The following is a 26,039-nucleotide window of genomic DNA, read 5'->3' as shown; positions in this document are numbered from 1 at the left end:
ATCATGACCCCCAGGGGTAGGGCGGGGCCACAATAGGGAATCCAAGTTTTACATTGAAATATATAGGAAAAATCTTTAAAAATCTTCTTCTCAAGAACCACTGGGCCAGAAAAGCTGAAACTTATGTGGAAGCATCCTCAAGTAGTGTACACTCTAAATTGTTCAAATCATGACCCAGGGGATAGGGCGGGGCCACAATAGGGGGAATCCCAAGTTTTACATTGAAATATATAGGAAAAATCTTTAAAAATCTTCTCAAGAACCACTGGACCAGAAAAGCTGAAACTTATGTGGAAGCATCCTGGGGTAGTGTAGATTCTAAATTGTTCAAATCATGGCCCCTGGGGGGAGGGTGGGGCCACAATAGGTATTACAAGGGGGGAGTCTGGTAATGAACAGCATGGCCAAAGTTACTCAGGTGAGCGATGTGGCCCATGGGCCTCTTGTTTAACTGGTCTTTTCTTTATTTAGTGTTTTAGGGAGGCAGAATAGAGGAAAGGAGAGGAAAATGATTGGTGCAGACTGTCTATGGATAATGTTAATAGTGACTGTCCATTTGGTGGATGTCTCGCTCTCTGACTGTAAATTTCCTGTACACAATACAGACAGAGATCTACAGAAACGGATACAACCATTAGTGGGAAAAACGTAATTTGTTTAAAGAACAAAATCATTTTAATTTTTTTATAAGCAGATATCTGTACCATTTCTCATGTCTTATGATAGAGCCAAGCTTGAAAAATTCTTTGTTCAGAGTTGCCTACTCTTAGTCTTTAGAGTAGGTAGGTACATGTAGGAAGGCAATTTTTTTTCATTGAAAAAAGTGTTTGTCTTCATTTTTTAGATAACAAATCATAGGGATTTGAAAGTTTATGCACTTGCATGCTACAGGTAAATAATGTACCTAATTGACAGACATAAATGGAACTGGCACTCAGAATTAGAAAACTAGTTTTTGTTATATGGAAAACTTATACATAAAAAATCATTTTCAGAGCCATTGTCCGTGTCTGGAAAGGGAGGGAGTGTGAATTAGGGTCTGAGAGGGGCACACCCTCCTCTTAGCTAGATTTTTTTTTAAAACTTAGGTGTTCCAAGGAACAAATGTGTCACCTGCTTTGTAGCTTCATTAAAGATGTACCGGTACATAAATCTAAGAGTGGTCAACTTTTATTAACTACTCTCATTATGGTTCATGCATTTGCCTGGAAAGAAAAAAAATTAAAGATAGTATAAAACTCATACCGCAGTAGAATCTGACAAAAAAAAAAAACATGGTTCCCCAACCCTCAAATGAATAATTAAATTGAAATTATTAGAAGTAATTATTTATCATTTTATTAATATGTGTTTCCAACAATCCTCTGAAAGACATTTCAGTCTGTCTTTACTGCAATTCTCAGTCTACATGATCCATTGTGGATTACTGATCCCGATGTATTTTCATTGTATTTAAATAAAAGTTTGTGTAATGACTGAATATCATACAATATCAAAGTACAGTACAATGAGCTCATAAACATGTATAAATGCTAATTATCAAAACCCTGCCTCTCAAAATTCAAAAGACAAAAGTAAAATTAAACTGTTCAGGGTATTTTTTGCAAAGTAGGTCAAAGGTCAAGTAGATTATAACACTGGTATTTTTCATAATGTTTTATGACAAACAGTTCACATGCTAAATAGCATAGACTTACCTCTTAAACGTGAAAAATATACTGTATATCAGCACTTTGAGCTATTTTGAAAAGTAGGTCAAAGGTCAAGGGTCATGAGGTTGGTTACCATAGTAATTTACAAAAACTAAAGTGCCAAGCAATATTTGTGCAAAATATCAAATCTGTATCTCTTACAGTTCTTGAGATACAAGGTGTGACAGACAGACAGACGGATGCCGGGTAAAGAGATCCCGAAGTGTCGCTCTGCAGTGTTGTCGTCCAGAATTTGACTCTTCCTGGAGTGGTTTTTAGGTCATCTACTCAATAATAGGAGGCTAGGCTATCAATCAGAGTCTTGTTGGCATCTCTTATCCTCTCTCTTTCTAGAAATTTGAATATGTATGGTATCCGTGTACAACAATTACAGCAATGTCAGTATGAAATTAAAAGCTTTTTCTTGTAAATATTGTGTTGTCAAAAAAATATAACAGATTTAATTTGCCAAATTTGCAAATGGCAGACCAACCAAACAAGCTCTAATACATGTTATAGATCAGGTCATGTTTTAAAATGACGGTTTACACAAGTAAACTAGCAGCTAGACACCACGTGATTCATTGTAATATTCAACAGGTCTGTTGAGGTCAAATCAAGGTAAACACAGTCATAATAATGGAAGGGACAAGTTTGTTTTGAACAAGTTTTTGTAAAATTAAGCACATGTACCATATGAGGGCATGTTTGTCGGCTCATCTCCTTTTAATATGACATTATTTTGTTCAATATACAACTACAGTTTTCTTAAGAACAGCAAACAAACGTGTACTGACTATGCATTAAGAGGATGAAAAAAGCGTGACCCTGATTATCTATTGATATTCAAGAAATATTTGGGTCCCATGCCTTCGATATTTATTTGGTTTTCCTTGAAATGAGTGTTTTAAATTCATATATGTATCAAGAACACACAGATAAGATATCGGTGGTTTATATTATGGAAAGAAATAAACATTTTATTAAACTTCAATTTATAGGTTTTTTTCAAGATTCTCAAGTCCACCCATTTTTTTTCATGGTCCCTGACCCCCTGGGGCCTTATGGGTGGACCAAAACATCTAAATAAATGTTATCTTCAAAAGTTTTCTTCTTAACTCTAGGACCTCAAGCAGTAAAACTATTGGGATAATTGTTATCAGCATCAAGCCCCCTAACAAAATTTTTAAATTCATTGCCTCAGGGTGAGGCGTTAGGGTGGGGCTCTGTTGGTCATTTAATGAAATTGCATAAATTCTTTAAAAATCTCTTTCTTCCCCCACATGCTTAAATTTTGCAGACAAACTAAGTGTATAGTTATGATGAGCAAGCCAAGTGTACCTCTACTTAAATTGCGAAATTTATCGCCCTAGGTTAGGGGTTCTGGTGTTAGAGCAGCTGGTCCAGCTCTGTTCTGTAAAGTGAAATTGCATTAAATAAATTTGAAAATTTTCTTCTCTGCTCCAGGGTACTAAGCAGACAAACTACATGTAGGTGCAAACTACATGTAATTGCATGGTTATGATGAACAAGGATGCCTCTTTGAAAATTGTGAAATTCCTGGCTCCTGGGTCAGGGGCCCTGGTGTTAGGACAGGGCTCTTTTGATCATAGAGTGAAAAGGCATTAATTGTTTGAAAATCTTCTCTGCTTCTGGGTACTAAACACACAAACTAAGTACATGATTATAATAAGTAGGGATGTCTCTTCCATAATATTGAAATTAATGGCCCTGGGTCAGTGATTCTGGTGTTAGGGCAGGGCTCTGTTGATCATATTCTGTGAATCCTTAAAGGGTTGTGTCATACTCAGGTGAATGTTGAGGCCCTTGGGCCTCTTTTTGTATAATAGCATTATATGTTTCAATGTCAGAATAATTTTAATCCAGTTAGTCAAGATGTAAGATATATTTTTGGTCAGGGGTTTTAGTAGACTGATAGTTTATATGCATTTTCTGTCTATTTTAACAGCTTCAGTGGCAAAGATGCATCAGAAAAATATAAATATTTCTTTGGTGTCTGTACGGAAGCTTTGGCTAAAAGCATGATTACTGGTGGTGAAACATACGGGCTGTTACAAAAGAGTGTGGAAACAAACAAGTTTTATAGATTAGGAAAATATACAAATACAACAATCATATCAGGAAGTATGTTTCTTTCTAAACTTTTTAGCTCACCTGAGCCGAAGGCTTAAGTGAGCTTTTCGGATCAAAATTTGTCTGTTGTCATGGTTGTTGTCATTGACAATGATGGTAAACTTTTCACAATTTCATCTTCCACAGAACAATTAGACTAATATCAAACTTTCTACAATGCATCCTTGAGTAAATGGGATCCCAGTTTAACACCTATTCTCAGAATAAGTTGACACTTTCAAGCAGGGTTTGTGAAAATATTAATATTTTTATCTTAAGCTTTTAGTTTTAATTTAACCTTTGTATTTCACCTTTTTTTACACAAAAATTTGAACACTCAGGGAAAATATATGTTTAAGATTTGACTCTCTAAGTAACACCCTTCAAAATAATGTAATTTACATTTATTCAAGATAAACCTGAGAAATTTTCCATTAGAAACAATAAAAACAAGATGTGTGTGTTTTGTGATAAATTGAACTACTTTCTTTAAAAAAAATATACAAGACTTGATCAATTTAGAGCATTTAGATAACACAAACTTATCAATGTATATCACCAATTATTCATTGCAAATGAATGCAGATGAAAAACGTCAGTCAGCATTCGACTTAATGATAGAATGTATTGTGAATATCTGACTAAAATTGTCCATGGTGTCAAATTTAAACAATTTCATTTAACAAAGGGTGAACTTACAAGGTTACTCTTGATGGCTCAAAGTTGATCATTCGAAATGAGTCTCCGGTCCCAGTTTTTCAAATTAATGAAAATCATTACATCCTGTAAGACTGATTTTAAAACCTGTCAATCAACCTGGAAAATTCCCGACTCTTGAAAACCCGAACTCTTAATCTCTCGGAGTTTTTACTCAGTACCACAGACTTTGAGGTATCAAGAGTTGCCTTTATACAATATAGAGCATTTTAAATCAAAATTTCTTTCCTTGAAAGTTTGATTTGGGTATGTATTTTATAATAAATTGCATCCAAAGAACTTCTGGGGACATGACTTACTATCAGAAGCAGCTAGTAGACAGTGATATTCATTGCAATAACTTTATTTATCATCATCATAATTTCCTAAAAATGAACCTAAACCACTTGTCTATTACATTTTTTCAAAAGGATTACACAACATAAATTACATCTTGTCTGTAAGTAGGCAAACACACAAGTTTTTAGCTCACCTGAGCCGAAGGCTCAAGTGAGCTTTTCTGATCACATTTTGTCTGTAGTCCGTCCGTCCGTCTAGCTGTCCATCTGTAAACTTTTTTACATTTTCGACTTCTTCTTCAGAACCAATGGGCCAATTTCAACCAAACTTGCCACAAAGTATCCTTGGGTTAAGGGGATTCAAATTTGTTCAAATGAAGGGTCAAGTCTTCTTCCAAGGGGAGATAATTATGAATTTGTGAAAAATTAATGGCATCATTAAAAAATCTTCTTCTCAAGAACCAATGTGCTTGAAAATATGAAACTTATGTGGAAGCATCCTCAGGTAATTTAGATTCAAGTTTATTCAAATCATGACCCCTGGGGGTTGGATGGGGCCGCAATGGGCGATCAAAGTTTTACATAGGAATATATAGGAAAAATCTTTAAAAATCTTCTTCTCAAGAACAGCAAGGCCATGTTTGGTCATATTTACATTGAAGCATCCTCAGGTAGCGTAGATTCAAATTTGTTCAAACATGACCCCTGGGGGTCGGGTGGGGCCACAATGGGCGATCAAGGTTTTACATAGGAATATATATAGAAAAAATCTTTAAAAATCTTCTTCTCAAGAACAGCAAAGCCATGATTGGTCATATTTACATGGTAGGATCCTCAGGTAGTGTAAATTCAAATTTATTCAAATCATGGCCCCTGGGGGTCGGATGGGGCTACAATGGGCAATCAAAGTTTTACATAGGAATATATAGGAAAAATCTCTAAAAATCTTCTTCTCAAGAACAGCAAAGCCATGATTGGTCATATTTATATGGTAGCATCCTTAGGTAGTGTAGATTCAAGTTTGTTCAAATCATGACCCCCAGGGGTCGGATGGGGCCACAATGGGCGATCAAAGTTTTACATAGGAATACATAGTAGAAATCTTTAAAAAAACTATTTCTTAAGAACAGCAAAGCCATGGTTGGTCATATTTATATGGAAGCATTCTTAGACAGTGTAGATTCAAGTTTGTTCAGACATGACCCCTGGGGGTAGGGTGGGGCCACAATGGGTGATCAAAGTTTTACAAAGGAATACATAGGAAGAAATCTTTAAAAATCTTCTACTCAAGAACAGCAAAGCAATGATTGATCATATTTAAATGGAAGCATCCTCAGGTAATGTCGATTCAAATTTGTTCAATTCAAGCCCCCCCCCCTCCCCCGGAACCACTTTTGTATTTAAAATTTTCAACCTTTCAAGACTGAACTGATTTCTGCTCTTTCCTAGCCATAGTGCGCAGGTGAGCGATGTGGCCCTGGGCCTCTTGTTACACTGATTAATGTATTTGTTCAATCGAGAAAAACTGTACACACAATGTAAATTAAAATAAACGCACAGGAATCTAAATAATACATTTACTGCAATAATGTTTCCATGCTTAAAACGACGGATCAAAAACACAGAATACAGATGTTCCAACGAGATATTTTGTTCCCAGTGTATATTGTATATTGATTCAAATATTACTTAACAGCAAAATGATTTTTATTCCCCATATATGTTTAAGACTTGATGGATATAACAAGTTAGGTTTATAATGAAGCAAAATTGTCAGTCCTAGGCCTAGTACATAGTTTAAAGCGTGTTTTATTGTAATAATAAAATCCACTTTTGCTTTAAAAGAAGCTTAAGGATACTGTATCTGATCCTCAGCCAGGAAGGATAACTCTTACAATTATTATCGTATATACTCTCGTATAAGTCGGTCCGCCTATAAGTCGGTTGTAATTTTTAAGGTTATTTTGGAGGGATTTGCATTGACCCGCTTAAATTATAAGTCGAAACAACTCTTTGCCACAATAAGCTGACAATTTCAAATCAGTGCTTTCATGTTTTAACCTGGTTTTTAATGTTTTTAGAAAAATCATTAATAAAACAAATTATGTAATGCACATTTAAGATAAAAATAAAATCATTAAAATATGTAAATTATTATACTTTATGCGTTATCTTAGAATGCGTAAATTATTAATATATCCAGACTTTATTCAACGATAATCGATGGAAATGTTTACGAAATACTAAATTCTACCAATCCTTAATATTACTATAGTACCTGGCTATAAATCGATCCACCTATAAGCCGTACATAGAGTTTTGGACAAAAATTTAACTCCCAAAAAACCGACTTATAGGTGAGTATATACGGTATTTTATTTAAAAAGTCTTGAAATGAAGCTTGAAATTGAGATCTTTTTGTGCAACAATTTTCATTTTGCATCTTAATATGATTCAAGGTTCTTTGAAATTTTAGAAACAGTCATGCAAAAAAAGTTGACAATTGTACCCCATAAAAGAAAAAAAATGAATTCACTTTTAGAGAAATCGAATTTCCTTTAGTCTAGCATTAGATACCACTGCTTATTAGCATGATATGAAATTAGATGTGATATGTGATGTCTAGCAATGAAAGCACAAGCTTTTTATTATGCCCCCGGATCGAAAGATCCTGGGGGTATATTGTTTTTGTCCTGTCTGTCTGTTTGTCTGTTTATCTGTTTGTCTGTCTGTCTGTTGTCAACTTTAACCTTGCCCATAACTTTTGATTGGTTGAAGCTATGACTTTCAAATTTCACATGTGTATTCCTTGTGACAAGACCTTTCTTTGGGTACCATCATATTTGACCTTGACTTTGGAGTTTGACCCACTTTTGCAAAATTTTATGAGACTTAAACCTTGGCCATAACTTCTGAACAGTTGGTGCTTGGGGTTTCAAACTTCACTTGTGTATTCTTTATGACAAGGCCCCCCTTTGGATACCAACAACTTTGACCTTTTGACCTTGACCTTGGATTTTGACCTAATTTTGAAAAACTTTAACCTTGGCCATAACTTTTGAATGGTTGATGCTAGGGCTTTCATACTTGACATATGTAATCCTTGTGACATCACCCTCCTTTGAATACCAACCTCTTTGACCTTTTGACCTTGACCTAGGAGTTTGACCTACTTTTGAAAAACTTTATCCTTGGCCATAATTTTTGAATGGTTGGTTTTAGGGCTTTCATACTTCATATGTAATCCTTGTGACAAGACCTTCCTTTGGATTCCAATCACTTTGACCTTTTGACCTTGACCTAGGAGTCTGACCTACTTTCAAAAAACTTTTACCTTGGCCATAACTTTTGAATGGTTGGTGCTAGGGCTTTCATACTTTACATATGTAATCCTTGTGACAAGACCTTCCTTTGGATACCAACAACTTAAACCTTGACCTTGATGTTTTACTTACTTTTAAAAAACTTTAACCTTCGCCATAACTTTTGAACAGTTGCAGCTAGGGCTTTCAAATTTAACATTTTTTTATCTTTTGGCCTGGATTTTGACTTGTATTTGAGAAACTTTAACCTTTGCCATAAGCTGCCATACGGGGGCATCAGTGTTTCACAAACACATCTTGTGTTTTATCGATTTATTTTATTTTTATTTTTATTATTATTATTATTATTTGCTATTGTATTTAAAGGGGTGTGGTGGGGCATTTAAACAGTGTCAAAAGACTTTTTCCCTATTGACGTCAGATATAATGCATGACTCTTAAGTGCACATATAAATGCACGTACAATCATGAATCCAAACCATATGCCATTGTTCTGAATTCCACATGTGTGCATGCATCGCCTCATAAATGATAGAATTTTATTACACTATGTATTTACATTACAATTGAAGTAAAAAGAACTAAAATACTGTATAGGCATAAAAAGGGGGGAAAAATGCATAGTTGGTGTTTTTATTCACATTTCCTGAAAATATATTTGAGATTTGATAATTTTCCCTATATAAGATGATTAATTAAAATGATGAACTTTGAAGAAATTCCATGGATAAATTCATGTTACTGTGTGAAAACCGAGACATTTTTGTGAGCATTTTCAATTACTTAAAAGTGGATTTTCAGTACCTTAGAATTGGACTACCTTAAGTCTACGATAGATGCATGCAAATTAAAATGAAATGATTTATTTACTGAGTTTAGATGATTGGTTGATCCTGGAGTACTTGGATGGCGAGCCCTATCATTCACACTGTGGTTCCGAGCCTCGCAGGGGTCGTGTCATGTTAAACTGTGACAGCAGTGTTAGTTTAGGGGTAAGACAACTTTCTCCAACTACCACTGTATGCTTAAACCCTATCCCTGGTACTCTCTTATTGTTAAAGCATGGTTTAAACAAAAAAGAGAGATGCAATGTCTTGAAGAAAAACAATTTTGATTGTTTCCCATAATTGCTATGAACAACTTTATATATTGCTTTTCTTTGTTTTTCAGACTGAGGAACTGATTGTTTTGGAGGAAGAGAACAACAAAACTCATGACTGTTTTTATTTATTTGAGATGAAAACCAGTGTAGTGTGCCCCAAAACTCTCAATATCAGCCTTAGCCTAAGTGTGGGCACTATTCTTATCATTGTGTGAGTACCATAAGCTTTAGTGTGTGGGCACTATTCTTATCATTGTGTAAGTTACCATAAGCCTTAGTTTGTGGGAACTATTCTTATCATTGTGTAAGTTACCATAAGCCTTAGTTTGTGGGCACTATTCTTATCATTGTGTGAGTACCATAAGCTAGCTTTAGTGTGTGGGTACTGTTCTTATCATTGTGTAAGTACCATAAGCTTTAGTGTGTGGGCACTATTCTTATCATTGTGTAAGTTACCATAAGCCTTAGTTTGTGGGCACTATTCTTATCATTGTGTAAGTTACCATAAGCCTTAGTTTGTGGGCACTATTCTTATCATTGTGTAAGTTACCATAAGCCTTAGTTTGTGGGCACTATTCTTATCATTGTGTAAGTTACCATAAGCCTTAGTTTGTGGGCACTATTCTTATCATTGTGTAAGTACAGTGTACTTTCAGTCTTTACTCTTATGGTGGGCACCATTCTCAACACTGTGTAAGTACAGTGTACTGTCAGTCTTATTGTGGGCACCATTCTTACCATTGTATATTGTGTAAGCTGTAATGTCAGTCTTACTGTGGACACCGTTCTTATCACTGTGTAAGCTGTACCCTCAGCTTTAGTCTGGGTTCTATTCTTTTCATGGTGTAAGTAATGTCATCATTAGAGTTGGCATCATTCTTATCATTTTGTAAGTACAGCTGTACTGTCAGTGTCAGTGTGGACACCATCTGTATTAAATTACAGGTTAAATCTGTTGCTAACTCCGTAACAGAATTTCCAAAGATTACAATAATATATCATGTAAGCTTGTTAAACCATTAACAAACTTCTAACATCTTAGAATTGATGTAGATACATGTATTTGGAGACCAATCTAAGCTCTAACCTTGCTTGGAAGGGGGTTGGGGTCCATGGTACAATGACACATTTAGTTTTATTTCTATAATATGTTAGAATTGTTAAACTACACAGTACAGTTACATATATTTTATTTTCTGTCAAGATCAAGCATTTTTCTTAAAATTACAAGTTTAAAATGAAATTTCATATTTTAATTTTGTTTTGGAAGACATTGATAACTAAATGCAGTGCTTAATTGCATCCAGGTCAAAGGTTCTATTCCCAATGAAAAATTTGTTTTTTTCTTCCCAAAATTAAGGAAAAAATTCCCAAATGACATCCACATTGAAATTCTCAGTTCTTCTCATCAAAAATCATTGATTTTGAGACTATAATGTTCATAAAGATGTGAAAAGAGGATATAAGCCTACAATCTGCCTTGACTCTACAGTAAAACGTTACATGTGTCATCAATATTTCCAAATTTTGCAACTTTCTCTATTCAAAATTTGCAGTCCCCTGTACCTAAAAGTATTAACTAAACCCTGAAATGTAAAAGAACAAATTTGTTCATGAGAAATGATATTGATTTTTCATGTTTTTAAAGTTTAAATAATAAAATTTTTAGGAAGCAGTTTTCCAATATTAAGCAAAGCAATGGCAGAGCATTTATAGAGTTAATAATGATCAAAGTGCAATTGTTTATTATATCCCCGCTCTGAAGGAGAGGGGTTATACTGTTTTACCCTTGTGTGTCTGTCTGTCTAGCTGTCTGTCCGTCTGTGTGTCTGTCCGTAACAAATTTTGGTCGCAGTTTTCTCAGCAATTACTCATCGTTGAAGCTTGAAATTTTAGCACACTCTTTGTTTAGGCATGCCATTTGGTGAGATTTATTTTTGTGAGAATCCGATGTCAACTTCCTGTTTATCCGTGCGTCTGTCCATACCATACATAACAAAGAACAAGGTTCACTTAGGGCCTTTTTTGGCCCTGTGAATTTCAGAAAATCTGAAATTGCTTGGTTTTAGTTGGCAATGCATTAAATATCATTTAGATTTTTGGTGATTGCATATCTATCAAAAATGACTTAATTTTCTGGCTAATCAATGCATTATGACGTCATGAAATGCGTCATTTTCCTCATATCCTGAAAAATTCTACAAAAACAGCCAATTTTTAAAGCTATTTTTCGATATTTAATATAGAGCACAACATCTGATCTCAAATATGCAACTATTAAATGATAGAACTATTTCTGAGGATTACAAAACAAGTTTTATTTTTTAGATCAGAGGGTGCTCATATTATTTTTCTTCGGTGAAAGTACTCAAATATACTTATTTTCCTTAAAATTCAAGAACATTGCAATTCCATGAAGCCTGTTTTCCAAGACCATGGCTTTAAGAAGAAAATTTTTAATAGGAAATGAAAGTACTAAGTCTCTACTTTATCTTGATGTTTAAAATGAAACATAAGGTGTTAGTCAATAAATTGGTATATTTACAGGGCCATTTTATGCATAAAGTGAACCTAGCTCTTTGGTCACAGTTTTCTCAGCAATTACTCATCCCTGATGCTTAAAATTTTAGCACAGTCTTTGTTTAGGCATGCCATATGATGGGATTTATTTTTGTGAGAATCCAACGTCAACTTCCTGTTTATCCGTGTGTCTGTCCGTACCATACATAACAAATTTTGGTCGCAGTTTTCTCAGCAACTATTCATCGTAGATGCTTAAAATTTTAGCATACTCTTTGTTTAGGCATGCCATATGGTGGGATTCATTTTTGTACGAATCTGATGTCAACTTCCTATTTATCCATGATCTGTCTGTACCATACATTACAAATTTTGGTTGCAGATTTCTCAGCAACTACTTTTTGCAGATGCTTGAAAGTTTAGCACATTCATTGTTAAGGCATGTCATATGGTGGGATTCATTTTTGTATGAATCTGATGTCAACTTCTTGTTTATCCCTGTGTCTGTCCAAAAATGAACTTGTGTATTCACATCAGAGCAGGGGTATTATTAGTGAGCACTGGCTCACAGACTTCTTGTTTAATCTACACAGAGTTGAAACTGATCACAGTGTAACTGTTTTTATTGCCAGGTTTCTCTGTGTAATGTCATTGTATCTTATATTGGGATGTGCATACATGAGGTTTGTTCTTCATGCCAAAGGAAAAGAACAGTGCCCTAATTATGAATTCTGGCAGGACTTTGGAAATCTTCAAGCCGTAAGTGCACAAGTTTTCAGCTTCACTTTTCAAATACAACTTCAGTGTCCATCCTCCCACTCTATAACTGTCTGTCTGTCCAAAAAAAATTTCAATAAAGCTATGCCTACTACTATTATGATAATAATATTGCTATGTTTACTGAAGTTAGAATGCTTTAGGTTTTGTTCAAATTTCTAAACCTCCAACACTCTAGGTCCTTCTCGATTAATCTTGATTAAACTTGATAATGGCTATTTTGAATTCAAATCTGTAGAGCTGTCTCCTCAGAAACTTCTGGTTTAAATGTTTTATAACATGTACTTTATACTGGTATCTTGAAAAGAGGAAGAAGGAATTGAAAGAGACAAAATTTTGTCCTAGTTTATTTTATTTAGCACCTTGCTTGCCAGTGAAACATGTACTGACAAGATATAATACTCTTCTTACACAGGATGGGTGTGATCTGGTGTGTCGGTCCAAGAAACCCCCCGGGTCCCGGTCATATAAAGGCATTGGTGATGACCAGTTGGAGGGTGATGATGAGAGAGATGATCATCTCTTACCCATGTGATGTCCATTTACTGACCAAGAATTCACATATCTCTTATGTGTAAATTGTTTTTGTTTCACACATTCCCAGGTTTTAATGCATTTGATTTATTTCTACTAAATGCAGAAATTAAGCATGACAGTTAAAACATTTAAAAGTTATTTTAAAAGTGGTTATTTACATGTGGGGGAAATTTACACTGAATTCACAGGAAGCTTAAAGCCCTGTTAAACTTTTTTGTTTATGGAAGGGAAAGAAATATTTTATATACTTTTGATACATGGTAACCATAAAATTCAGGACCTTGTTTTTTTTTTATACCCACATATTATGCTTGTGTGTTAAAAATGTACTTTATTTACAGCATAAATAACCACTCTTACATTGTTTTGTTGTTTAGTGAATTATACCTGTAAAATACTTTTGAGTTTTTCACTTTGTCAGTCCCTCTCCAAAGTTAAGGCAATAGCCCAGTAGCTTTTGGTGGTCTATTGTACAAGATATGTTGCAATTAAGTCCAAAAAATATACTATAAATAATAATAATGCAATATATAAAATAAATGTTTTCATGAATATTTGTATCACCACGGTTGATAAAGTAGTTGTAACTAAATAAGTATTGTATCATAAATATGTGTTACATGTATATGTTAATACTCAGTGTGTGATTATTTACATGTAATGAGGTTTATGAATTCCTTCCAACAACTAAATCTAAAAAATCTAAAGACTGGGCAAACATTTTGAGATCACTCTTAGGGTACACGTTTTAGACATTTTTGTGTTTATGAACAATCTTATACAAGATAAATTCCAAGTTTTATAGTTGTGGAATACAGATTTTTTTTTGGTTCCATGAATTCCTCCATTTCTTATAGTTTTCCTGCTACTGTGGAGCATTCCGTTTTCCAGCATTCTGTTGACATGGCTCCAGCAGATATACATGTGTACAGTTCCTACCTGTTTATCATTTGAAATCTGGCATTTTTGAATGAATTCTCAGCAGTGGTGTAGTTTGAATAATTGTCCAAATCATAATTTTTTCTTTATGCTGTGCTTTTGAGTTTAGTGCAAAAAAGTGTGGGATACATATATTTAATGAATGATGAAGTTGTACATGGCATGTTTGGGGTCCAAAAATTGTAACCCATCATCCCCTACCATGGAATAAATGTGTGCAGGTAAAAAGACATGTGGTGCTTTGATAGCTTTACACTGCAGCTTCTGTCAACTCAGATGTGGTTTGTAGAAAATGAATAATTTATCATTTCCTCATGAATGGAAGCGGTGAACAAAAGTTGTAAGAATTTTCTCTGTAAATACTCATTTAATTAGTGCTGTGTAAAGAAGTGTGTTTTCTTTATATTTTATTAAAGAATTGATGTAGTTTATATGTATGTATGGATGTATAATTTTGGTCTAAAAACTTGATTTTTTAAAAACCTATAATTAATAAATAAGTAATATGATTCATGTCATGTTGAATACTTTATCTAGACAATTCATGATAGAACTTCTGTTTGGGGCTGCATTTCATTTCCGGATTTTTTAACAAAAATATTCAATTTCCGACATTTTGTAGTTTTCATTCCCGACATTTTAAAATTTTTTATCTCCAACATTTTTCCGGCTATGAAAACAGAATTCAAGACTTTCCTTATAAGAAAAAATTCAATTAAAAGAATAAATCACTGATATCCAACATAAATTCGGTGCAGTCACCGACATATAATGAAGTGGACATTAAATCTGGTGAAAATTACATGCTCATATAACTCATGCAAAACTTTTAACTAGACTTAGTGCTGCATTTATATACAGTGTATCGTAATATTTTTTATTTGAAAAATGTGGTTTGATATAAACGTAATATTTATATCCTGTTAATTTTTTTCTCGCTTGGTTAACATTAAATTACCGGACCCCCTCCCCCCCCCCCCCCCAATTCCGGTAATGCCAAATATATATATATATATATAAATATATGTTGGAAATGAAAATAAAAAAAAGTCGGAAATGAAATGCAAAATTCCATAAATGAATTGCAGCGGTAATTGTGCGCTTGATGTGTCTACACCCAACACTGTTTTTACTTTTCCGCTATTAAGCGATACAGACACTTTTTTTCCAAGAAAGGGGATGGGCATATGGGCATACCCACTTTCCTTTAAACACACACACAGATATATATATATATATATATATATATATATATATATATATATATATATATATAAGGAATCACTGTCTAGTTAGTAGAGTATGCCAGGGCATCAACGGTAGTTGGAAACGTGGGATAAATTATCCCATGTTTCCAACTAACGTTGATCAGGTCGAGGAAACTATTTTCCGTGACGTCAGAATAAATTTACATGCTAAATGAGGCACCCAACATGACTGGCAAACCGACCAATCAGCTAAATGAGTTGCATTATGGGTTACTACAAAAAATACTACATGTACGTTTCGAAAAGGCCAGTTTTTGAAATCGCTCTCGGTAAGACATGTTGCATTTTTCCAAGCATTTTACGCACTTAATATGTACATCATTATCTACTAGTTCCATGCTCACATTTACATACAAATGTTTTACAACGGTAAAATTTGGGTTTTCTCCACTCCATTGTATAAGTCCTTTTTTTTTTCCCCGTGCTGTACTATCAGTCAGTATGAATTTCACGTGACTATTCCCTGGTCCAAAACAAAGCTACTCTGAGGTGTTTACTACGTATACAAATTCGATATATATGCTACTCAATACACGTTCTATGATCAATGTACATGAGAATTAAAATACCGTACAGCAATAGACTTATGTTTTTTAAACTGCATTAACTTTTAACATGCATTCTCTGTAAGCACCAACAAATTTACTATAGGGCTTGGAAACGACATATCTCGGATTTTGATGAAATTTGCACCACAGGTGTGTCTTGGTACAAAACTAGTAAATATAGTGTCGGAAGTTCCACACGTGCACTCGGTTGCCATGGAGACGGATCCATTGAATTTGGCCATTTTTGGCCCTTTTTGACCATGTAAAAACATGGAAATTGAGGAAAAAATAAATGAACATTTATCGGTATCTTATACACTCTAACAAAAATCATTGGATCATATGATAACATGAACTTTTAACGTACATAAGGCATATAATCATTTATTCTAGAAATATTCTCACTCTAAGAAAAAGGTCATGCAAACTGGCAAGGTTTCTGAAAATTTGAAAAATGAGGAATTTAGTATTTTTGGAGATCTTTAAGTCTAAATAAGAAAAATTGTCCGTGGAAAATTTCCAAAACTTATGTGTGTTTTTATACTTGACTATTAGTAGTGTCATCTCATGAAAAAATATCGGTGGGCTTTTAATCCTATTTTTAGTAACATGTATCTATAAATAGACAGATTTTAGAAAAATGTAAAAAATCAAATTTTGGCGAAGTTTGCTGGATAATTAGGAAGTATATTGTAAAATGTAAGATGTTAATGACAGTAGCTGGACACCACTAGCTGGAGTGGACAATGGTTGAGGGGGATTCTCATTTCTATTTATAGCATCAAGCACCTAAATATAGATATGTCTCTAAATATTAGGAAAAATGACAGTTTTATGCTAATTGGAAGCTTCATAGAAAAAGTATTAACAAAAATAAAGCTTTCTTTACTTACACAATATACAATGGTAAGATATGTCATTTCCAAGATTTTTTTATGCTTACAGAGAATGCGTGTTAATTTCTAGTAAACAAATAACAAAGTAACAACGAATAACACCAGTAGCATGGCAAATTTACGAATATCAAGTTATAAAATCTGGGTTCTTATTTACTTGTGAGGACTTTGTGAGCGGTATTTCAACGTACTATTTAACACGGAGAATTGACTTTGTTTGTTAATGTGAGCATGGAAAATCTTAATTAATACCTATTCTTCGTATTTTTCACAAAAACATTAAAAATAATTATTAGTTGACTTTCCCGCAGTCATTTGAAATCGCGTCCTAAATTTGCCTGACCCACGTTTTTGTAGTAAAATATAAACCTGTAGTAGACCATCATGCTTTTCAGCTCATTCATTGGATTGGACGATTGCTCTCGTGTAAGCACCTCTGTGCGCAGTGACAACAATATCCATATATGGTAGATTCCTTGACCTGTTGATGTCCCTGGCATACTCTACTAACTAGACTGATTCCTTATATTTCCATTTCATTGTGAAATAAAATTGTAAATTTAGATTTTAAAAATGTTGGTACCCAAAGAAAGGTCTTGTCTCGAGGAATATACCTGTGAAATTTGAAAGCCCTAGCACCAACTGTTCAAAAGTAATGGCCAAGGCTAAAGTTTTTCAAAAGTAGGTCAACCTCCAAGGTCAAAAGGTCAAAGTTGTTGGTATCCAAAGTAAGGTCTTGCCACAAGGATTACATATATGAAGTATGAAAGCCCTAGCACAAATTGTTCAAAAGTCATGGCCAAGGTTAAAGTTTTCCAAAAGTAGATCAAACTCCAAGGTCAAAGGGTCAAAGTTCTAGGTCTCCAAAGGAAGGTCTTGTCACAAGGATTACATATGTGAAGTATGAAAGCCATAGAACCAACTGTTCAAAAGTTATGGCTAAGGTTAAGGTTGGGTAAAATTTTGGAAAAACTGGGTAAAACTCCAAGGTCAAAAGGTCAAATTTGATGGTACCCAAAAAAGGTCTTGTCACAAGAAATACACATGTGAAATATGAGAGCCATAGCTCCAACCAATCAAAAGTTATGGGCAAGGTTAAAGTTTTTAAGGACAAACAGACAGGCGGACGGAGTATGAAGTATGAAAGTCCTTGCACCTACCGCTCAAAAGTTATGGCCATGGTAAAAGTGTTTTCAAAAAAAGGTTCCTAGGTCAAGGTCAAAGGGTCAAAGTTGTTTGTATCCAAAGGAAGGTTTTGTCACAAGGATTACACTTGTGAAGTATGAAAGCCCTAGCACCAACCGATCAAAAGTAATGGCCAAGGTTTAAGTTTTTCCCAAGTAGGTCAAACTCCTAGGTCAAGGTCAAAGGGTCAAAGTTGTTGCTATCTAAAGTAAGGTCTTGTCACAAGAATTACACATGTGAAGTTTGAAAACCCTAGCACCAATTATTCAAAAGTTATGACCAAGGTTAAAGTGCAAAATTGGGTGGAACTCCAAGGTCAAGGTCAAAAGGTCAAATGTGTGGTACCCAAAGAATGGTCTTGTCACAAGGAATACACATGTGAAATATGAAAGTCATAGCTCCAACCAATCAAAAGTTAATATGCAATGTTAAAGTTTTTGCGATCAAACAGATAAACAGACAAACAGACAGACAGACGGACGGACAGGGCAAAAACTATATACCCCGAATCTTCGATTACGGCATAATAAAAATGAGGATTAAAAAAAGATTGAGCTAAAAAACAGTACGTTGCTGAACAGTCGCAGATATCTTTCGACGGAGGGTAGAGGCACTAACTCACGTAAAAAAAGAACAAGATGTGTTTATGAAACACTGATGCCCCCGGTTGGAAATTTATAGCGAAGGTTAATTTTTCTCAAATGCAAATTAAATATGTTGGTTCCCAAAGCAAGGTCTTGTCTCCAAGAATATACCCGTGAAATATGAAAGCCCTAGCAGCAACCATTGAAAAGATATGGAAAAGGTCAAAGTATTTCAAAAGTGAGTCAAACATCAAGGTCATGATCAAATGGTTAAAATAAATGGTGCCCAAGGAAAGGCCTCCTCACAAGAAATACACATGTGGAATATGAAAGCCCTAGCACCAACTATTCAAAAGTTATGGCCAAGGTTAAAGTTTTTAAAAAATAGGTCAACCTCCAAAGTCAAAAGGTCAAAGTTGTTGGTATCCAAAGTAAGTTCTTGTCACAAGGATTACATATGTGAAATGTGAAAGCCCTAGCACCAACTGTTCAAAAGTAATTTCCAAGGTTAAAGTTTTCCTAAAGTAGGTCAAACTCCAAGTTCAAGGTCAAAGGTCAAGGTTTTTGGTATCCAAAGAAAGGACTTGTGAAAAGGATTACATATGTGAAGTATGAAAGCCTTAGCACGAACTATTCAAAAGTTATGGCCAAGGTTAATGTTGGGTAAAATTTTGCAAAACTGGGTCAAACTCCAAGGTCAAGGTCAAAAGGTCAAATATGATGGTACCCAAAGAAATGTCTTGCCAGAAGAAATACACATGTGAAATATGAGAGATATAGCTCCAACCAATCAAAAGTTATGGACAAGGTTAAAGTTTTTGCGGACAAACAGACAGACAGACGGACAGGGCAAAAACTATATACCCCCGAATCTTCGATTACGGGTGCATAAAAAGAAAGAAAGAAAACCCAGACTCCATAAAATATTAACTTTCCCCCAAAAAATCACATTGTTAAAATGCGATGGTTCCGTAGTAGTTGGTATTCAGTTTTATCAGCAATGATCAAGTATATTTTATTATATATTAATATCTTTAAACTAACAATTGAGGTCGTTTGTCAGTTTGAATAAATTCATTGATCTATTAAAATTAACGAAATTCAATTTTGATGTTGCACTGCAAGATTCCCTCCCACTGAAATTCAAAAGAGTTGCACTTATCTAGTATGCGCTAAATTATCTTATGTGAAAATTATACTAATATGACGTAATCGTTGAGATTAATTTAATTTGTGATTGAAGTAATGATAACTTTTTAAAAAAGTTTTTATGCCCCCGTATCGAAGATTCGGGGGTATATAGTTTTTGCCCTGTTCGTCCGTCCGTTTGTCTGTCTGTCTGTTTGTCTGTTTATCCGCAAAAACTTTAACATTGCCCATATCTTTTGATTGGTTAGAGATATGAGTATCATATTTCACATGTGTATTTCATGTGACAAGACCTTTCTTTGGGTGTACCACCATATTTGACCTTTTGACCTTGGAGTTTGACCCAGTTTTGCAAAATTATACCCAACTTTAACCTTGGCCATAACTTTTGAACGGTTGTTGCTAGGGCTTTCATACTTCACATGTGTAATCCTTGTAGCAAGTCCTTCTTTTGGATACCAACAACTTTGACCGTTTGACCTTGACCTTGAAGTTTGAACTACTTTTGAAAAACTTTAACATTGGCCATAACTTTTGAACCATTGGTGCTAGGGCTCTCATACTTCATATATGTAATTCTTGTGACAAGACCTTCCCTTGGATACCAACAACTTTGACCCTTTTACATTGACCTTGGAGTTTGACCTACTTTTGGAAAACTTCGAAGTTGGACAGAACTTTTGAACAGTTGGTGCTAGGGCTTTCATATTTAACATGTCTATTTCCTGTGACAAGTCCTTCCTATGGATACCAACAATTTGTAATCCATTGACCTTGACCTTGGAGTTTGATTTATTTTTGAAAAAACTTTAACCTTGGTCATAACTTTTGAACGATTGGTGCTTCGGCCTTCATATTTCACCTGTGTATTTATTGGGAGATAGCCTTTCCTTTGGCACCATTAATTTTGACCATTTGACCTTGACCTTGATGTTTGACATACGTTTGAAAAAACTTTAACCTTGTAATTGTAATCCATTGATCTTGACCTTGGAGTTTGATTTATTTTTGAAAAAACTTTAACCTTGGTCATAACTTTTGAACGATTGGTGCTTCGGCCTTCATATTTCACATGTGTATTTCTTTTGAAAAGGCCTTTCCTTGGGCACAATTAATTCTGACCATTTGACCTTGATGTTTAACTTACTTTTGAAAAACTTTTACCTTTTCCGTATCTATTCAATGGTTGCTGATAGGGCTTTTATATTTCACAGGTATTATCCTCGAGACAAGACTTGACTTTGGTTACCAACATATTTAATTTGCATTTGAGAAAGTTTAACCTTTGCTATAAGTTGCCATACGGGGGCATCAGTGTTTCACAAACACTTCTTGTTTATCTCTAAAAATTGAAGTACATTGCCGGGAATTTGTGCAAGATTCCAGAGAATGGTATTTCCTATATAATCCTATCGAGAATCAATTTAATTGCTGATATCGCACTCTTTTGTTTATATATATATATATTTTGACATTTTGAAACACAGTTTAGAAATCAGAAACCAGAAGATAATAATTAATAATTTTGGTACTTTGAGAAAATATTTTATTTAAACCTGTCATATATTCGAGGAAATGTCTCCAGACCTTAAATACTTAGGTATTACAATTCTTTGACAAGGTATTTCTTCTCTGTCCTGCTGTTGTTAGCCCGCGAAAACCTCGTCTTAACTGGACGATTCCTGCAGATTAGACACTATACACCTTCTTTAATTGAATTGTTATCATGCGCGGATCTAGAGGGGTGTGACCCCCCCCCCCCCCCTGGAATTTGCAGAGTTATTAAAAGTATATACTGAAGCAAATAGAAATGACTTTGCCCCCCCTCCCCCCCCCCTTTAGAAAACGTGGACCCCATCACCACCACAAAATATGTGTTTTTCAGGTATGGGAAATGGATTTTACGGGTTCTTTTATTGCTTGTCAAGAAATTTTTGGGTTGGATTTTTATTTTGACTTGGATGGAACCCCCCCCCCCCCCCCCCCTGGAAAAAATTCCTGGATCTATAACAGTATGTCTTTAAAGATGTATTTCAATCTGTAGTAGGAAATATTTTTTTGATAGTCACACATCAATATAGGGAGCAATTAAGAAAAAAATGGATTCAATTAATCTTGAATCCAAACTTTGCCAAAACTCCGCTATTCATAAAGGTAAATTTTATCTCAATTTGATATCTTTAAACAAAAAAAATTCTTTTTACCATCTTCTTCATCATACACATGAACTACTCCTTTGAAAAAAAGAAGAAACTTTCAAGGAGATAGGACATCTGTGGGTGTTAAGGCTAAATAACACAAACAAATGTTTTTCTTCCAATTTTCAAATATCTTTGCTTATATAGAGGTTCCTCTCAGAAAAGTGTGATATATGTTTAGTTTAACAAATTAATGTTTGACCCAGTCTCATTTGGTAAAAAGTGAGAAAATGTAACTTTACAGTTCAGAAAAAGTTTTGCAAACTTTTAAAAATGTATGAAGTTTTGTTGCTATAAAGTTTCTAGGGACATTTTCAAGAGTCTATTTTTACATTTTACTTAATTAAAACATTCTTATTAGATTTCAATTGAAAGGAATATAGATCAAGCTAATTCAGAGAATTCGTGTCCCCCGCTTAAGGAAAAAAGAAGAGGGTGGAAAAACTGGGGAAAAATTGCAAATGGAGAAAGAAAAAAGGTCAACCTTGACCTTTTTGCTTTTGACCTTAAAGTCAATAGGAGTCTTTTTAAAGTTAAAGAAAGTCATGGTAAAAAGTTCCAGTGCAAAAGCTTACAGAAAAACTAATTATTATCTGAAAACTTCATTTGACCTTTGGGGAATTTTAAGGCCATGGGGAGTTGTGATATAAAATTTCTTTGCAAAATCCCAAAGTACTTTTAAAATATAATTTGGAAAAAAGTGTTACACAGACAGAATGTGTGATTTTATTACCTTGACGTCTGACCTTTTGACTTCAGACTGATAGGGTTCTTCTTTAGGCCAAGAATGCTCAAAGAAAACTAAAATTATAATCTGGAAAATGTTATTTGCAATGTATGAATTTATGACCTTTGACCTTTTGGCCTCAGAATCTAAAGGAGTCTTCTTTAGGCGATAAAGAGTTGTGATATTTAATTTCATTGAGAAAGCTAAAAGACTTTTCGAGATATCATCCGGAAACAAAAGTGTTACACACACATACAAAATGTATGAATTAATGACCTTGACCTCTGACCCTTTGACCTCAAAATTGATAGGGGTGTTCTTTATGTCAGATGGAGTTGTGATATTAAATTTTATTGAAGAAAGCTCAAAAACAACTTTATCATCTGGAAAATGTTATTTGTAATTATGATTTCTGACGTTGACCTTTTGACCTTAAAATCTAAAGGGATCTTAAGCCATAAGAAGTTGTGATATTATGCCTATATCACATGGCATCGAGGGTGACATACAAGAATATTTGCCCCAAGGTGAAAGGATAGCTCAAAGGCCTCTCGAAAGAAAGCTTCTTTCAAAGGTCAAGTTCATAAATTCATACAATGTCTGTGTAACACTTTTGTTTCCGGATGATATCTCGAGTGCCTTGAAGCTTTTGCAATGAAATTTTATACCACAACTCCCTATGGCATAAAAAAAACTTCTATTGATTTTAAGGTCATAGGTCAAGGACATAAATTCTGTCAATGTGTAACACTTTCATTTTCGGACGATAGTTCAAGAAGCTTTTGAGCTTTTGCAATGAAATTTTATACTACAACTCCCGATGGCTCCGCCCGCCCCTTTCAAAGTGTCCCTCCTCGTTGTTTTTTTTTTTAAATTTTGGTCAAGTTTTTTTTATTTCAAAAGTCAATTGGAAGTTTGTTGGCATCGATCAAAGTTTTAGAGTTACTCCCCGTTTTTATTAAAAGTCTCGTGGCACTATTTTTAGCGCAGGAGCATTATTACACAAACTCCAAATTTCATATAATAAAGATGTCGACTGACTTTACATGGTAAATCTATAAAAACTGTTTAGTAAAAGCTGAATTAGACACTAGATGATGTGTAAAATTTTAACAATAGTATCGAACGTGTCAAAAAGCAAAACTTGGACGTTGTAAGGACAGTGGACATCTGTGATATTTTCAGGAAAAGTACAGCAACTTGTCGTCATATCTTTAATACTGGAATATTACAATTCTTTGATAAGGTATTTCATCTCTGTCCTGTTGTTGTTAGCCGGCCAAAATCTCGACTTGACTGGACGATTCCTGCAGTTAGAGAGATATACTTTTTCTTAAGGTTTTCCATTCCTAATAGGACCTAATTCTCTATCCTTAAATAGCCATCACGTATATAATACTCTGATATTTATTCAAAGCATTTTACAGTAGAATTGGATATACCAAGATGAAGTTTCAAAAATGTAATTAACTAAGTAGTAATTAATTAACAGAAATTCCATTGAAGTCTATCGAGACTTGTAAGCGATTTTTTAAAAATAAAAATTCAAATAATAAAAATATCAATAAAAACTGTGGTGGAAACATGCATTAAATCATTAGAAATAGAATGACAATTGAAAACAATTTTTTAACAAATGGGAATTATGTCTAAGTATACTGAGTATTCCACCCGTACACATCTGTTATGTATTCAAATTCATTGAATCTGAGGCTATTAGGGATGGAATACCTTAAGTGAAACATTTATTTATATTCACAAATTTTTCTGAAATGAGAACAAACAATTCTGGCTATTTGCAGCTTGTTTTGCTAAAATCTCATGTGAACTCATATTATTTGAAAATGTCATTTATTAAAACAAACAAATGACTAAAAACTACGTTTACATATTATTCAATTCAATTCATTTATTTGACACCATCATACATTGGCATATAGTCATGAGTACAACAAAAAATAACATACAGAAAATCATTCCAGTAAGCATATCAGTTATGTTGAAGTTTCTCTTTTCTAATATCAAAGCACTTTTTCAGAAAGTTACATACTCTTCTAGCAATTTTAATACTTGGAGAGTCGAAATTGTCAATAATAGGGTTTTCCTTCATGTAACATTGAGCATTAAATATATCACAATATTGTAATCTATACTGATCATAACTAGGACAATAAAGTACAAAATGTTTTTCATTTTCAATAAAAAGTTTACAAGAATGACATACACGTTTTTCTCTAGGAATAGTTGGCCTTTAGTTTCTCCCTATTTTCAATATGTAGTATATGAGCACTAATTCTTAGTTGTGTTAGGATTGTTCTTTCAGATTTCTTCAATGGTAATTGTAGGTAGTTCGGTAATTTATTTTAATTTAAATTTATTATATTACTATAAAAAGTTAATTTTCCAGAATCTGATTTAGAAATGTTCTTTAACTGTTCACAGATTTTGTTCCTATAGTGCTCCTTTAATTTTTGTCTTAAAGTTTATGTGATATGTCCAACGAGGATAAAGACAATCTCTCTTTTAGAGTAAAAAGTTTTCTTTGCCAAGATACTCTAGACCCCTGTGTTTTATCTTCCTTAAATGCAAACACCACTAATTGGTCAAGATGCTCATTTTCTCACTCTAACTTTTTCAATCTTGAATAAAATTTTAACATATTATATGAAACTTACATAATTAAATTGGCTGGGCTTAAACAAAATCATAGTTATGCGACAAATTGACTAGTTAAAGTGTAAAACATACAATTAAGACCATGTTGACTAGACACATGACACAAGTATGACTAATCACATGACAAAAGAAGCCCAGCCAATAGATATAAATGTTAAAAACACTAATAAAAACACAAAGGTGGTCATAAAAGGGCCATAAAGCAAGGAACATGCTATCCTGAGTATGCTCACTCAAGAATAACCAGATTTAACTATAGTGAGTTGAGAATGGAGATTGGTATGGTATTTGAATAAGCACAGCAGTCAAATACTGACCTGTTTCCACCTGTATCAATTCCTATGAGGGTACTTTAACATTTATATTGAAAATGAATTGATATGTAACGTTGGGCGACATTTGAATGCCATAGACCCAGCTGCTTAATATAATTTTACACCAGTTTATTAAATAATGAGGAATTTTAACTCTCCACCGGCAAGTGGTGGCGTCTCCATATGAGTGAAAAATTCTCGAGAGGGACGTTAAACAATAAACAAACTACTGAATTATAATTATAAGGTGTTGTTACACTACACATTACGTTATGAGTGTTTATATATGTTGGAGTCAGGAATTAAAGTGTCAAAAACGTAAAAAAAAAACAACCCCTGATAAGGAATTCCTATTATAAAAGAAACGATTTTTGACTTAATTTTGAATTTGGAATACTCGTGACTGAAAGCCCCATCTCTTATGGTTCAAAAGATTTTAAAAGATGTATTCTAAAAAAAAGCTCAAAGATCAAGTTC

At 34.0% G+C, this 26,039-nt stretch overlaps 1 protein-coding gene across 1 annotated transcript in view; it reads left to right on the top strand.

The window, feature by feature from the left end:
* LOC133197670 (cation-dependent mannose-6-phosphate receptor-like) overlaps nt 1–14,526 on the top strand; it is a 24,962-nt gene extending 10,436 nt beyond the window's left edge. The window contains exons 2-7 of the mRNA XM_061333798.1: nt 472–648; nt 3,661–3,836; nt 9,022–9,134; nt 9,313–9,455; nt 12,397–12,523; nt 12,957–14,526. Coding sequence (XP_061189782.1) covers nt 509–648; nt 3,661–3,836; nt 9,022–9,134; nt 9,313–9,455; nt 12,397–12,523; nt 12,957–13,076 — 819 coding nt within the window. The 5' untranslated portion in view covers nt 472–508 and the 3' untranslated portion in view covers nt 13,077–14,526. The remainder of the gene's footprint in view (nt 1–471; nt 649–3,660; nt 3,837–9,021; nt 9,135–9,312; nt 9,456–12,396; nt 12,524–12,956) is intronic.
* The last annotated feature ends 11,513 nt before the right edge of the window (nt 14,527–26,039 follow it).

This window comes from Saccostrea echinata, unplaced genomic scaffold, assembly GCF_033153115.1.
Source record: "Saccostrea echinata isolate AGI-Se365-2 ecotype Australia unplaced genomic scaffold, CSIRO_AGI_Sech_v1 ptg000030l, whole genome shotgun sequence".
NCBI classification, from domain to species: Eukaryota; Metazoa; Mollusca; class Bivalvia; order Ostreida; family Ostreidae; genus Saccostrea; species Saccostrea echinata.
Note: the sequence above shows the minus strand (reverse complement) of the source record. Positions and strands in the feature narration are given on the sequence as shown.